The following is a 15,081-nucleotide window of genomic DNA, read 5'->3' as shown; positions in this document are numbered from 1 at the left end:
ACAGGAAACATTACCATTTAGGGTTTGCCAATCCAGGCAGAAAGTTGTCTGTAACCACTGTTCAGATTAAACAGCCATCTAGATCTCTAGATCTAGCTTCTGCTCAGAAAAGGAGACACAGAAAACTCTACCATGGGAGGGTGTCAATATTCTCTTTTTCATTGGTAGAAAATACATTTGTGTCAGAGATACAGGAAGCCAGCTGCTGTTTTATAAAAGTACACATATATTTGCTATTTGGAAATAATAAGTTGAATATAAAAAAAAATCATTAAGCCAAATTGGTAAACACAGAGTAGGAGCAAAGCAACATGAACAAACACTTTCATTCTCCAAGAAACTGATTGATAGTAGCCTGCAATGAACTTTTATTTCATTCTCTAATAACCTTAAAAGGTACAGAAACTGTAATTAGCAAGATGGAGGTTAAGTACTGCATAAACAATGAAGGAGTAGCAGGATTCAGTTTTAAATCTGCTGCAAAACAAATCAAACCGTCTGTTTAGAACAGCACAGAATCATCACTGAAATTATATGACCCAGCAATCAAAAGGGAAGAAAAATGTTATTAGCAGTTGTGTACTTCCCTTTGCAAGTAATCCTGTATAAAAAACAGCTGCATGATTTAAAAATAACAATAAATAAGTAGACAAACCACCTTGTGCAACTTTGGCAGATCTAAAATATGAAGGTAAAAGTTATCTTACAATCAGTTGCATGAAGCATTTTCCTAAACTTAAATTGAAGCAAACTGTTAAGACTTAATAAGAAAATCCTGGTACTTCTGAATAGGTTTTCTCTATGTGATTTAGAAGGCTTAAATCTGTATTTCAAAGCAATTTAAATGCTCAGGTGTTTCTGAAAGTTTGCCTTTAACATACCAGGAGGATCTGCAATGACCAGTTACCACACACAAGAACATATTTGTACAACTCACATAAGCTAGCTCAGTACCAAAAGTTTATAGCTGACTGCACTGTTTAAAAGCTCTCTGTGGCATACTAAGATTTCACATGTATACGCTACACATATAGCTACAAAGGTCATAAAGCAGTCATAAATTTCAAACCACAGCATTGTACTCTTGGCACTTCAGAACTGAAAGCTGTTCAGCTGCAAGTAATATATATCTCAATATAAAACAATCAGATTACATTTTATCTGCTATGTCTCTAGCCATAAAGATTTTTAAACTCTATACTTAAAAAATGTTAATGTCATTACCCATGGGAAACCTTATAACTTCATAATATCCAGGAGCTTCAGTTCTCTTCACAGGTTCCATGAAGGGCCAAGCGCTTTGGTGGCTCTTTGGTAAAGAAAAAAGTAAGGTATCTAATATGGAAACTCTATATTGTAAATAATTTTAAAATCTTTACAGAGGGCAAACTAGAACTAGCACTCACCTTCACCTGCTGCAGGATGGTTTTTAATGTGCTGTAGAGTTGATCTGGATCCTTGGGCTCCTTACTTGAAAGAAAATATGAATACAGAAAGATTAGTTTGGATCCCTTCTCTTCATTCCTGTGATGTCCATCCTACCTAAAAGCAACTCCAAACAAAACAAAACACAAAAAAAGCACTTAAGAACTCATCCCATGCGGATTATTTATCTGGTTTTCAGTGGATCAAAGGAAATATCAATTGACATTATTTAAAGACATTTTTCAAAGGAATCTCCAAACAGCTTCATCATTTTACTTTGTGCAGCACTTACCCTCTTTCTTTTCCACTTGGTTTCCAGCCAGTCTCTCCTGTACACCAACAACATGAGACATTACATGGGAACTACAGTAGGTCAAAACATTAACTGAGTTATTGCAGCTCTAAAAAAGATAAGCCATTTCAGCACTGCTGCAGTAAAATGGGTTTGTTTTAATAAAAGCTACTCTTAATAAATGACACAACCATCTAGCCTGCAGCCCCATTCAATTTCCTACATGCCTCTTCCTCCAGACTGCTGGGAAGATTCTAAAATATTCTTACATGAAACACATCCTTTTCCAATAACTCAATACATATTTTACCGCAAACTCAGTAAAGATTAACAACATCAAAGTTATCCAATTTGACTCCCTAGGGACAAAGAATACATTGCAGAAAAGCACAGTTGAGAAAAATCCCCCAAAAGATGATACTTGTTTTAATTCTGTTTTGTTGTGTAAGTCCATGTTTAGCATAAAACTCATTCTTGTACAGGAGTATAGCACATAACAGTGGTGCCAGAGGAAAACTGCTGACTACTCTGTGATACAAATCAAAAAAGAATCGCATATAAATAAAATTACACACATCTACATAGAAGTGCATCTACCTGGGATGCCCAGAGGAAATCTCAAATACAGCAATTGTAATGGAAACAGAACAATCTTTAGAGAAATCAAATCAGCAGACCAAAACAATTACATTTTAATCAAAAAGAAATATGTGACTACATTAGTATTTCTAGTCTTGGACCTTTCTTGGGCTGTTCTGCTTCTGATCTACATTAAAAGAGATTGATACATACTAATTCCAGGAATGCTTTCTATAGGAATCTGCCGTACTCCATCTTTGAAGCAAGAAAGGCCAGGATAAACTTTTCGTATCTGAGCTTGTTTCCTTTCTATGAGCTTTTTAATGATCTGTAATAAAGCAGCAGAGAAAACAGAAAATAATTGCATTGCTCAAAAGTAACCCAAAGGATTAACGAAAAGCTCTGACAAACAGAAACACTCTCGCTTCCTAGTCGTATGGTCCTTATAGATCCACTGAACCTGGTAACAGGGGTGAGCTACCTGGCCAAACATTGACTGCAGATGAGGCTACCAAGTCTCTCAGCTGCCTTTTTAGGCACAAATCTGGAAGAATAGGAGTCATTGCTTGCTGTATCTACCACAAGCTGCACAGCTCCTGGGAAGGTGGCAGTAGAGATAGGGAAGGAGATTTCCTGGGAAAGGTTTGGGAGCTGCCTCTAATTCTAACAGCTAGTGCTTCTGAACGGCTTTGCACAGCTGGTCAGAAATTTCAAGGCACGTATTTCAATGCACATAATATGTTCCTATTCCAAAATTTAAGAGATACCTGCTCATTTCGAAGTCACTATGTAACTGTTGGAATTTCTTAGGTACCAGTCAGAGATACCCTTATTGAAGATTTTCTCTTGAGGAAGTCAGAATGATGCCACTCTTTGGAACTGAAATTCTGCTCTGCTTGTAAATGCCAGGAAAAGCTCTTCCAGTTCTAGGGTACACTCTGTTCTGTTTCTCAATCTCATTACCTCAATTCCAAGTGAGTTGCTGTGGTGCTCTTGATACACACTTACATGATTACCTAAGCTTTGTGTGTCCTGAATACGTCACTTTCAAAATTACTTACTTCATAACCAGGAGTAAACAAATGTGCAGCCGTTCAGATCATCACAGTTTGAGACTTTGGAAATAATGGACACATTGGGCGTATTTTTATTCTTGAGGACCTTCACCCACACAGAGATAGCATTTTCTCTCGAAGGGGAAAAAAAAACCCAGACTTTCAATAGAGGTTACAAATGTTAAGAGAAATACAGCATACACCACCACCATGGCCATATTCCAGTGTAACATCAAAACACTTTCAAACTGATTGTTAAACACACCTTCAAGTCTTCATATAATTTAGGAACTAGTGGCTCTTCCCAGTTAAAACAAGCTGTTCAACACCGACTACTCAAAGTCAGCAGGTCACAAAGCTTTGCATAAAAGGATTTTTCATCTTTTTCATAGTGACTGTAAATGAATTACAAATCAGGCAGTACAAACTCACAAATGGTGTCCTGTGACCAGTACCCAGTGCTGGGTGACATGGTCTTAGTGGCCAAACAAGTAGAGTAACCTAACCATGCAGAAATAAAAGGGAAAAAATTACTGTCTATTTTGTGTGGACATATAAAAACTTTCCCAGTGAGCAAAGTTAAGAAATGTTGCAAACTAAAAGTACATCACTCAGATATTGTCTTTCTGCAAGCATGGGCTAAATAGTTCTATTGGAAGAAAAATAACTGTTCAATAAAGATGCATTTTTAACAAAATAAAAAGTAATGAGATTTGACTAACCTTGAAAGAAAAAATTATCTTTGTCATTTGTACCTATTTAAAAGCCCTTTAAAAGGAAGGTATTTAAACAAAACTGGTAACATCTTAGTTATTTTGATAATAAACTGCCTTATGGAATAAATAAGGAATATCTCACATAAATTCCAAAAAGAGACAGCCTGCAATTTAAGACAGGTCACCCTTAATTTGTATATTAAAACAGTGGCAGGAAAAAGAAAATCCTCTTTCTTTCAAGTAAAATACAGGACATGCAGTACAAACACTCCAAGTGTTCAAAAGTCACTCTAATTAACATTACAGTCAGTAGGTGAGGGAAGAAGAAAAATAATTGTCAAAGCTGCAGAACAACTCAGTCTCACAACATTTTGCTTAGTTACCTATGACAGAATTTAGCTACAAAATACTCAAAATATCAGTACTTTTCAACATTTCTGTTGTCATAAAGTTAGTAAGGTAGAATTTATTGCTTCTGCAAAATTACTGCACTGGGACTTAGATGAAAGTTTTATTCTAACTAAAAAAAGTATACATTCAATGTTTTAAGCACCAAAGAAAAGACAAGAGCTAACCTGGCACTGACTGAATTGTTTCTAAACATCTGAATAGATTATAATGTTCAGTGTTTCATTTAACCCTTTACCTCTTTTTGCTTTTTAATGATGACAGAAAATTCCGTGTAGGGGATCCTTGGATTTAATTCACATCCCATTAATGTGGCACCCTCATAATCTTTGATGTAGCCAACATATTTTGCTTTTGGTACTTTGATATCTTTGGAGAAACCCTGAAGAAGAAAAAAAGATCAAGTCCCTCAAGCTGTCATGATGCCATTTTCCTTTTACATTTGTTTTAATTTAAAATGCTGTGATGATTTAGAACCAAATTCTTCATAATGTTAAAATACAGACAATACAATGGACAGAGTTACAGACCACTGTTCATAGTGTTGCAAACACCTTCTCATAGGAATCACTCAATCCAAGAATACTTAATTGCTTATATGTATAGAAAAAGAAGGGAATAGGGGAGATAAAGGGAGGGAGGAAAGGATCTTTACTGTGGACAAAGTTCCTGAGTTTTCAAAACAATTGCTACTGCAAGTCCTGTAGTCATTAGTCAAGAAAAGTTGCTGTTGAAGTCGATGAGATGACAGTAATTTTATAGCTTAAAAAAAAGTGATCTTTTTAATTTTTATATTTCAATGAAAAAATAAGATAACAAATCCCATTAAAAGTTCCAAAGTTATCCTACAGTCTTTATACAGTTCAAAGGTTCATAGAAAAACAAACCCACAAAAGAATTAACCAGGACAATAAAGAGCAGTGTAGGAGTCTCACTTTGGCTGCATTTTATTCTTCTGTTACAGTGCTACCTATGAAACCTCAGTAAAAATAAGGAACCCAATCAGAACTTCTGCCTCACAATTTACCATCAAAGGCTTCAGACTTACATGGAGACTCAGCACCTCCACATTTGCGAAGGGACATTTTATACATGAAAAGGATCTGTGCACATATCTGGTTGCTGTGTCACAACCCCAGCTTTTATTCTTGTCACTGTAACAGTTTTATATACAGAAGTATAGAACATCTGAAGCTGGAAGGGACTTAAGGAGGTCATCTAACCCCATCCCTGCTCAGAGCAAGTCGCATTAGATCTGGTTGCCCAAAGCCTTATTGAGTCTTTAAGACTGCCAAGGACAGAGATTCCACAGCCTTCTGGGCAACATTTTCCAGTATTTGACCACCCTTAAGACAGGACGGAGAGGGGAAAGAAAAAAAAAAAAAAAAAAGAAAAGTGCTTCTATCTAGTTGCAATTCCCCGTGATCCAACTTGTGTCCATTGCTTCTAGTCCTATTGGTGTACATCTCCTAGAATAGTCTGACCTCTACCTTCACTCTACCATCTGATCAGATAGTTGACACCTACTTAATGTATCAAATCTATTTGACAGATTAGACATCATAATCTTTCCTTAACTTGGACCTCATGCTTCAAATCAGGAGTGGCAGTGAGCACAGGCCAGGTAAGTTCTAGTCTGCTGCAGGTATGTCCTGTCCTTCTTTACACTTCTTATAAAATGAGTGAAGGAACTGAATGAATAAAGAAGCTGACTCATATTCAGTTGGATTTTAGACTGAACAAATCATAGGCTACACTGCACACCTATACTCCGATGAGTCCATCAAAATAAAATACATTATAAGCCAATAGCATTACCCAAGATGGACACAAAGCACATACTGTAGATTAAAAAAAAATACACATAAAATTGCACAATGCATTATATCCAACTAGCTCATCACGTCTAGTTTATCATTGCTAGATGTTAACTTCTTGCACCAAGCAATTTCTTACACTGACTTACTTGTTTTTTGAAGTAGCCGATAGCATATTCATCTGCATATGTGAGAAAGTTGAGAATGTTGTGTTTGATGTGGTACTCCTTCAGATGGTTCATTAGGTGAGTCCCATAACCCTGTGTGAAATGTGCGAGGAAAAAAGCCATTACAAAGTCTCTGGGGACAGCACATATTAGAAACTGTGGACCAAGGGTTATGACAGACTGTTTTTCAAAAAGACATTTTTCCTCTAGATCCTGTTTTAAAGATTTTCTCATAAGTAACTTGGTGAGGTGTACTCAAAATCAAACTGTTTTCAGCCTTGTAAGGGTATCTTTATGACCCAACAGGGAACATAAAATATAACAACTTCCAATATCTGATTTACTTTTAACCTGAAGGAGACCAAAAACTATGGATTTAAAGAGGTACATAATCTGCAAGTTGTAATTCAAGTTGCACACATTATTTTTTTCCTTTTAAGCTAGTATCAACTATTAATAGTCACATATTTCATCAATAACAAAACTTCACATACTGTAATAGGGCATCATTTCTTAGCCATAATGTTTCAAAACTGCAAAGCAGCAATACCAAAATTACTCCTTCTAGAGGCACCCATTCTGAGACAAGATCTCTGATTTGCTGTGTTCTGTGCACCTGTAGCAGAAACTGCCTCAAAGTATTTATAATCCGAATTTATCATAGCACATAAAAGGGAATAGTAAAACAGTTATTACCATAATAAGCAGCATAAAATTATTGAGTCCACAGTCAAATAATAGCTATGGCTTTTGACTGCACACAGGAATAATCTCCATTTTCATTCAACATCAAATTAATTAAAAGGTTCCACTTATTCACATTTTCAAGTAAGTTATAGACTTTCTTTCTGCTGTGAGATGAAGAAATGTAAAATAGACAGGAAAGAACATAATAATGTGTTGTTTCTGCATATATTCCAGTTTTAACATCATGGCCACTAACTGGACACTTACAGAAATATACATGGAATTGGTTTTGATACTCTCATCTTGAAAACGGGGGACATTTTTACTTATGTACTTAAGCCAGAAAAATACATTATGAAGTATGTGCTTCTGATTAAATTTATAATTTAATAGCTCCAAACATGGAAATAGCCAGCTAAAGCAGCAAGTTAGGTAAGTGCTGAAGCTCACAAACAATTTAGTAGTGACACATTTTCTTTAAAATTCTATTAATCTAGGAACAAAACCTGTGCATTTTTCCTTCATTTCCAGCTACTGTTCACAGCAACTTGTATTCAGACCTCATTTAAAATTGAGACCTTGTACGTGTAAAAATCATAGAATAGTTAGGGTTGTAAAGGACCTCAAGATCATCTAGTTCTAACCCCCCGGCCATGGGCAGGGACACCTCACACTAAACCATCCCACCCAAGGCTTCGTCCAACCTGGCCTTGAACACTGCCAGGGATGGAGCACTCACAACCTCCCTGGACAACCCATTCCGGTGCCTCACCACCCTAACAGGAAAGAACTTCCTCCTTATAGCCAATCTAAACTTCCCCTGTTTAAGTTTTAACCCATTACCCCTTGTCCTGTCACTACAGTCCCTGATGAAGAGTCCCTTCCCAGCATCCCTATAGGCCCCCTTCAGATACTGGAAGGCTGCTATGAGGTCTCCACGCAGCCTTCTCTTCTCCAGGCTGAACAGCCCCAACTTCCTCAGCCTGTCTTCATACGGGAGGGGCTCCAGTCCCCTGATCATCCTCGTGGCCCTCCTCTGCACTTGTTCCAACAGTTCCATGTCCTTTTTATGTTGAGGACACGAGAACTGCACACAATACTCCAGGTGAGGTCTCAGGGGAGCAGAGTAGAGGGGCCGGATCACCTCCTTCGACCTGCTGGTCACGCTCCTTTTGATGCAGCCCAGGATACGGTTGGCTTTCTGGGCTGCAAGTGCACACTGCCGGCTCATGTTCATTTTCTCATCGACCAGCACTCCCAAGTCCTTCTCCACAGGGCTGCTCTCAATCTGTTCTCTGCCCAGCCTGTAGCTGTGCCTGGGATTGTTCCAACCCAGGTGAAGGACCTTGCATTTAGCATGGTTAAACTTCATGAGGTTGGTATCAGCCCACCTTACAAGCGTGTCAAGGTCCCTCTGGATGGCATCCCTTCCCTCCAGCATATCAACCGAACCACACAGCTTGGTGTCATCGGCAAACTTGCTGAGGGCGCACTCAATCCCACTGTCCATGTCAGCGATGAAGATGTTAAACAAGACCGGTCCCAACACTGATCCCTGAGGGACACCACTCATTACTGGTCTCTAGCCGGACATTGAGCCATTGATCACAACTCTTTGTGTGCAGCCATCCAGCCAGTACTTTATCCACCGAGTGGTCCATCCATCAAATTAATCTCTCTCCAATTTAGAGAGAAGGATGTCGTGTGGGACAGTGTCAAACACTTTGCACAAGTCCAGGTAGATGACATCAACTGCTCTACCCTTGCCCATCAGTTCTGTTGCCCCATCACAGAAGGCCACCAAATTGGTCAGGCAGGATTTCCCCTTAGCGAAGCCATGCTGGCTGTCACCAAGCACCTTGTTTTTCATGTGCCTTAGCATGCCTTCCAGGGGAATCTGCTCCAAGATTTTGCCAGGCACAGAGGTGAGACTGACTGGTCTGTAATTCCCCAGGTCTTCCATTTTCCCCTTCTTCAAATGGGGGTTATATTTCCCTTTTTCTAGTCGTCAGGAAATTCACCTGACTGCCATGATTTTTCAAATATGATGGCCAGTGGCTTAGCAACTTCATTTGCCAGCTCCTTCAGGACCCACAGATGGATTTCATCAGGTCCCATGGACTTGTGCACATTCGGATTTTTAAGATGGTCTTGAACCAGATCCTCTCCTACAGTGGGGCCAAGGTCTTCATTCTCACAGTCCTTCATCTACCTTCTAAGACTCAGGTGATGCAGTCAGAGCCATTGCCAGTGAAGACCAAGGCAAAGAAGTCATTCAGAACCTCAGCCTTCTCCAAATCCTGTGTAGCCAGTTCTCCCGAGAGCTTCCTCAGGGGGCCTATGCTGTCCCTAGTCTGTTTTTTATTTGCTACGTACCTGTGGAATCCCTTCCTGTTATCCTTAACATCCCTGGCCAAGTCTAATTCTAACTGGGCCTTAGCCTTCCTAACCTGGTCCCTACCTTCCCGCACAACATCCCTGTACTCTACCCAGGTCGCTTGTCCTTGCTTCCACTTTTTATAAGCCTCTTTTTCATTTGAATTTTCCTCAGCAGCTCCCTATCTATCCAAGGAGGTCTCCTGGCCCTCCTGCTGCACTTCCTTCTAGTTGGAATGCAACACTCCTGAGCTTGTAGCAGGTGATCCTTGAATATCAACCAAGAGCCTTGGGCCCCCCTGCCCTCCAGGGCTATTTCCCATGGAACCTTACTAAGCAGGTTCCTGAAGGGGTTAAAGTCTGCTCTTTTGAAGTCCAGGGCAGTGAGCTTGCTGCATGCTCTTCACACTGTCCTGGGGATCTCATATTCGACCATCTCGTGATCGCTGCATCCAAAAAAATAAGTACTTCTGAATTTGAGGAAGCTCTTAAAGCTGTATGTTCACTTGTTAGTGGCACACATCATGCATGGCATTAGCTGTCAATCTGCTTCTTTGTACTTGATATCATGTGAAGTGGTACAGCATTACTTGGAACTCAAAAGTGCTCAAAATAATGAAGACACTTTCTGACTGCAAATTTTAATTCTCAAATTCTCTGAAGAGGACAAAAACTCTGAACCAAATTTTTTAATGAAAAATGTCTTCCTTAAATGCAAGTTAGCAGTACATGAGCTAGCCAAGCTCCTCACTTGCCTGCTCATCAGCAGGGTGGAAGGAACAGCATATGACAGACTGACATTTTATTTACACCTGAAACACTGCAATTCATTCCAGCAATTTTAAAGCATCTAATCTCTGACAAAAAAGTCACCTTTGTGCCTCAAAGAACTTCCAAAAATTATGATGACAATTATTTCAAAAGTGCTTCTGAACTATTATTTTTTTATAACTTTCAAATGATTTATTGATTCTAACACTTGCCAAAGTCTAACATTCCTAAAAGGAAACTAAGCCATGTATAGTAAAATTTAAAATAACTTTGTAACATGGGATCAAACTACCCCCAAACCAGTCCAACTTTTAGATATCACATATAAAGGAAAACAGAATTACCTGTATTCCTTGTTCAAACCTCGACTTGAATCAAAACAGGAATTTATTTTTGCCAGTAGCAGGCAGTTGTGTGAATATTTAGTTTTTCTCAGTTACCTCTTGGTAGGGGTCACCCTACTCAGGAATGTGGGAAGGCAAATTTTTAGAAATAATACAGCAAGGCACACAGATGGTGACAGAATAAAGTGAACATTATGCATGCATATGCAAGCTAGGAGGCACTCTGATAGGTCAGATTTATTTGCCCTATCATAGTCTTCCTAAGGAATCACAACACATCTTTGGCAGCCTAACTTGAGTAGTGCAGTTGGTTGCTTTAGTAGAGCAAAAACATGTTTTATGAATTAGTCAAGCTTAGAGTAGACCTAGTAAGCATATTCCATTATTGTTTGCATTTGCTAAAACACTTTGGATGCTTTTATGACAGGCCGCTGCTAAGTGCAGGGGACCATTCCTCTCTTAACACCAGGGCTGACTAAAATTAAACACAACCCAAATACTAACAGTTGTCACAGGCTTTCAATCCCACTGTAACCCTTGAACACCCAGAGCTCTTCCCTTCACAAAATTTTTGCATGTTAACTGCTACAAACCCCGACTAACCCACATCTCAGAACAGTTTCAACTGAAAAACATGAAGCTAGAGCACCATCTAAAGGCAAACTCCTGAATCAAATGGTCATAGTCAGATCTTCCTGCAGTCCCCCTGGGAGAGCGGGGGGAATCTGCACTCACTGTGCTCTCTATTCTTTCAGCGCAGCCGCCAATTCTCAACACTCAGAACATTTGGTGAAGTTAACGCAAAAAGAATGAATACAATAGACCATATGCTTATATTCAGATGCAAAACTATAATGTTTTTGATATTTCTTGTTTTCATTGAAGTCATGGAATGCTGCAAAGTGACTGAACACAACTTATTGTCACACACAAGCAATACTTAATTCAGTCTACAATGAGGTGTTACACTACAAAGGCAATTGCAGGAGACAGAGGAGTGAATAGTCCAAGAATGAGAGACGACTGGCCAGGAACTGGTGTTGACAGAGATTTCATCCAATTAATTATAAGTAATCCTATTATGATGTAATGATTCTAAATCTGCACATTTGTTTAGGTTTTGTGTATAATATTCAGAATTACTACCATTCAAACTCCATTTCTCTTTGGCAACTGTCCTGGGTTTACCAGGAGCCGTTTTGCTCCTTCTTAGTAACTGGTGCAAGCTCTGTGTTTTGACTTCCAGCCTGGGCAGAGAGCTGATAACACCGATTGTTTTTAATTGTTGCTAAGTAATGTTTATTCTGGCTAAGGACTCTGTGAGTCTCATGCTCTGCTGGGGACGAGGGAGGCCGGGAGGAAGCAGAGACAGGACACCTGACCCAAACTAGCCAAAGAGGTATTCCATACCACAGCACGTCATGCCCGGAGAGGTAACTGGGAGTTACCCGGAAGGGCAGGCTCTCTCTCTTCGGGGGGGTCAAACTCGTTCGGTGGTGGTATCGTATTCTCTTGTTATTTTCTCTTATCAATATTATCATTGGCGGTAGCAGCAGTGGTTTGTGTTATACCTTAGTTACTGGGCTGTTCTTATCTCAACCCATGGGAGTTACATTCTCCTGATTCTCCTCCCCATCCCTCCGGGAGTGGGGAGGGTCGGGGGGGTGGGGTGAGTGGACGACCTGTGTGGATTGGTTTAAACCACGACAGCAACACATTAATATATTCAATGTAACTAACAAAATTAGAAGCATATGCGGTAGTGTATGTGACTCAAATGCATTTCATAAACTCTAGTAGAGAATTATTTTTACCTTGACTTGTTCATTGGAAGTCACAGCACAGAAAACAATCTCTGTAAATCCTTGAGAAGGGAACATCCGGAAGCAGATACCACCAATAACACGACCATCCTTTATTAATGCAAGGGTCTTGTGCTTCCTGACAAAAATAACAGTCACTTTAATTCATGTACATACTACATAAAGTGCCATTACCCTCTTTTTGGTCTTGAATTTTGTTTGGGTTTTTTTTCCACAAACTTGTTTCACTCCTTTCCATGATGCTAATGCAATTGTATATGCCTTTGTTAAGTCAGCTGCTTGTATCTTCAGAAGAGTTGCTATTTAATTTTATGAATTTATCATAAAATTCATCATTCATGCAGCAAGGTCCTGGCCTTGTCAAGTACTTCTGGATGCTAGGGTAATGCTCAATAAATAAGAGTTGTACTGCTTTCATTGAATATATTGCTGACAGTTCACCATTATACATTTCTCAGGATGATTTTGCCCTGACTAAATTAGAAATTAATGGAGTTACAGGACAGCAAGTCCTTTCTAAGGGATTCCTGTTTCCTTGCGTGCACTCCCTATAGCTATGCTATCAGTTTCAAATGCAGCTGATGAAGCAAGAAATTATATTTCTTATTTCTAATCACCTACTCCCAGTGGAATAAAGATCATAACAAATATCCATTTCTGTTGCACTTACATTGACTGCCAGGAAATACATACCATGGTGCAATCTGAACTCTTGTGTCAAGGATTAAGAATTTTAGTGTAATCCTCAAGGTCTGGAAAGATTTATCCTGCACCTGTTATCTAGGTTATTCAATACATGGTATCATATAAACTGTATAAACAATACAGTAAATTACAGAAGGTATCTTTCTGTGGGGAAAGGTTGGTGGCAAAAATGAGCCCCTGCCAAAAAAAAAAAAAAATATATAGTCTGAACACTAGCTATATTTTATGTCTTGAAGGAGATTTTATACATTTTAGATACTTTTTTTTTCACTTATTTTGGTGCTTCATATCTGTAGAATTACAGGAGTAATGTAGCACCTTGAAATTTCATTTTGTTTACTCGTGTTTGAGTTATTTAAGCAGCAAGATTCAGTAAGGATAGCCATTACAGAAGTAAGAATATCAAAAGGTGATAAAAGGTAATAGCTGAAAGGAATTTGGGAAGAGAACTGTTGGATTCCAGCGTCTCACACTTGACATGGGTTTGTGTGTACCCACTACTCAGAGCAGGTCTAAAGTGTGTACCCTTGGCAATTCACAGCAAATGCTGGGATACTCTGTCCAGTCAATGTGCTTTGCTTCCTCTGTGTTGACTGTTTGCCTCAGGCACATAGGGGTGGACATTTTCTAGTTGTAGCAATATCCATACCTTTTTCTCAAGCAGAGACTGCTCTCTGGACAGTTTTTTATACAACACTTAAACTACCAGCAGTTCCTCTCAGCCTATTAGAAGAGTCTTTCTCAATAAGAAATAGGGGAGAAGGCCATGACTTAACACCACTATTTCAGAATTTTGCTTTGATGTTCAGTTATGAGGGAATACGGTGGCTTCAGTCAGTAGCCTCTGCTTGAGATCATAGTGCTGCAAGGGCACCTAAAGTCAGACAAGATCCTCATGCTGCCTCTCCCTCACAACCAAGCCGCGCTTAACCCCACATAGGAGAGGTAAAAGAGTATGGACCGGTGCTGTTTCCCTCTGAAGAATCCAGAAGGATCCAGGATGAGCCTCCTGTACCTGGAGACTGAAGTCCTGTCCAGTAATCCCCAGTACCGAGCAGTTTGTACTTCAGGGACAGCACAGACCCAGCAGCAGCAGCAGCAGTGTTTGCTGGCACCAAGAGAGTATGGCCAAGGGAATGTGAGCCTAAAAGCACAGGAAATGGATCCAGAAATGTTTTCATAACCACTGCTGTGATAGTACTGAGCACAGAGGTTGATACAGTCTATGGTGGAAAAAGGCCCTTCCACAAACAAGACTGCATATTTGGCTGCAATCAGCTCACGCGTTGCTCCTCAAGGTCTCTGCTGACACACAACGAACCAACAGGCATCCTCCACTGGGAAGTGCTGCAGTGAGTACAGCAAACCCCTAGGCTATTATTGGGCATGGATTGTTCAGAGGCAGAAATCTGGGGAGAACAAACTGGTCAAAAGGAAGCGGACTCTGCAGGAAACACAATGGTGGAAAAGTGGACGCTTCTGAGGAGAGCCTCCCTTGACACTTGAGCAGCTGAGGCACAATTCAGTCAGAACACTAGGGTAAGTGGAGGACAATGTGCAACCTCTGGATGCTGCTAAAGCCAATGTGTCTCACTCTAAGTGCCTGTGGTGTATCAGTTGCACCCAAAGGAGAACGGGAAACTTGCACTGATAAAGACAAAAGCAACATGCTCAGGTGAGGAGTGATTTCTCCCATGCCAACTCAAATGCTGCTGTTCTTCATAAATCCTACAAGTTCCCACTGAAAAACTTCAGTCTGCTGCCATTTGGCTCACAATCTCCACAGAGGATGGAGCAGCCAGCAGGTTAGTTTGGGCCTGGAAACCACCAATAAGCACTTGTAATTACTTTCTGACTTTCAGTTCTAACATTTGAAAGTACAAGACAAATAGGAGCCTTACCCACAGGCCCACATC

At 39.8% G+C, this 15,081-nt stretch overlaps 1 protein-coding gene across 3 annotated transcripts in view; it reads right to left on the bottom strand.

Moving 5' to 3' along the window:
- KAT2B (lysine acetyltransferase 2B) overlaps positions 1 to 15,081 on the bottom strand; it is a 47,523-nt gene that overhangs the window by 3,841 nt on the left and 28,601 nt on the right. The window contains exons 11-17 of one of the 3 annotated variants that reach the window (XM_065666047.1): positions 12,452 to 12,578; positions 6,442 to 6,552; positions 4,714 to 4,857; positions 2,510 to 2,624; positions 1,718 to 1,754; positions 1,407 to 1,470; positions 1,225 to 1,309 (exon numbers count right to left, since the gene is read on the bottom strand). In XM_065666047.1, the coding sequence (XP_065522119.1) occupies positions 1,225 to 1,309; positions 1,407 to 1,470; positions 1,718 to 1,754; positions 2,510 to 2,624; positions 4,714 to 4,857; positions 6,442 to 6,552; positions 12,452 to 12,578 (683 nt within the window). Of the gene's footprint in view, positions 1 to 1,224; positions 1,310 to 1,406; positions 1,471 to 1,717; positions 1,789 to 2,509; positions 2,625 to 4,713; positions 4,858 to 6,441; positions 6,553 to 12,451; positions 12,579 to 15,081 lie in introns of those variants that run through there. The other 2 variants (XM_065666048.1, XM_065666049.1) reach the window with 2 other exon arrangements.

The sequence above is a fragment of the Lathamus discolor genome, chromosome 2, assembly GCF_037157495.1.
Source record: "Lathamus discolor isolate bLatDis1 chromosome 2, bLatDis1.hap1, whole genome shotgun sequence".
In the NCBI taxonomy this organism is placed as follows: Eukaryota; Metazoa; Chordata; class Aves; order Psittaciformes; family Psittacidae; genus Lathamus; species Lathamus discolor.
Note: the sequence above shows the minus strand (reverse complement) of the source record. Positions and strands in the feature narration are given on the sequence as shown.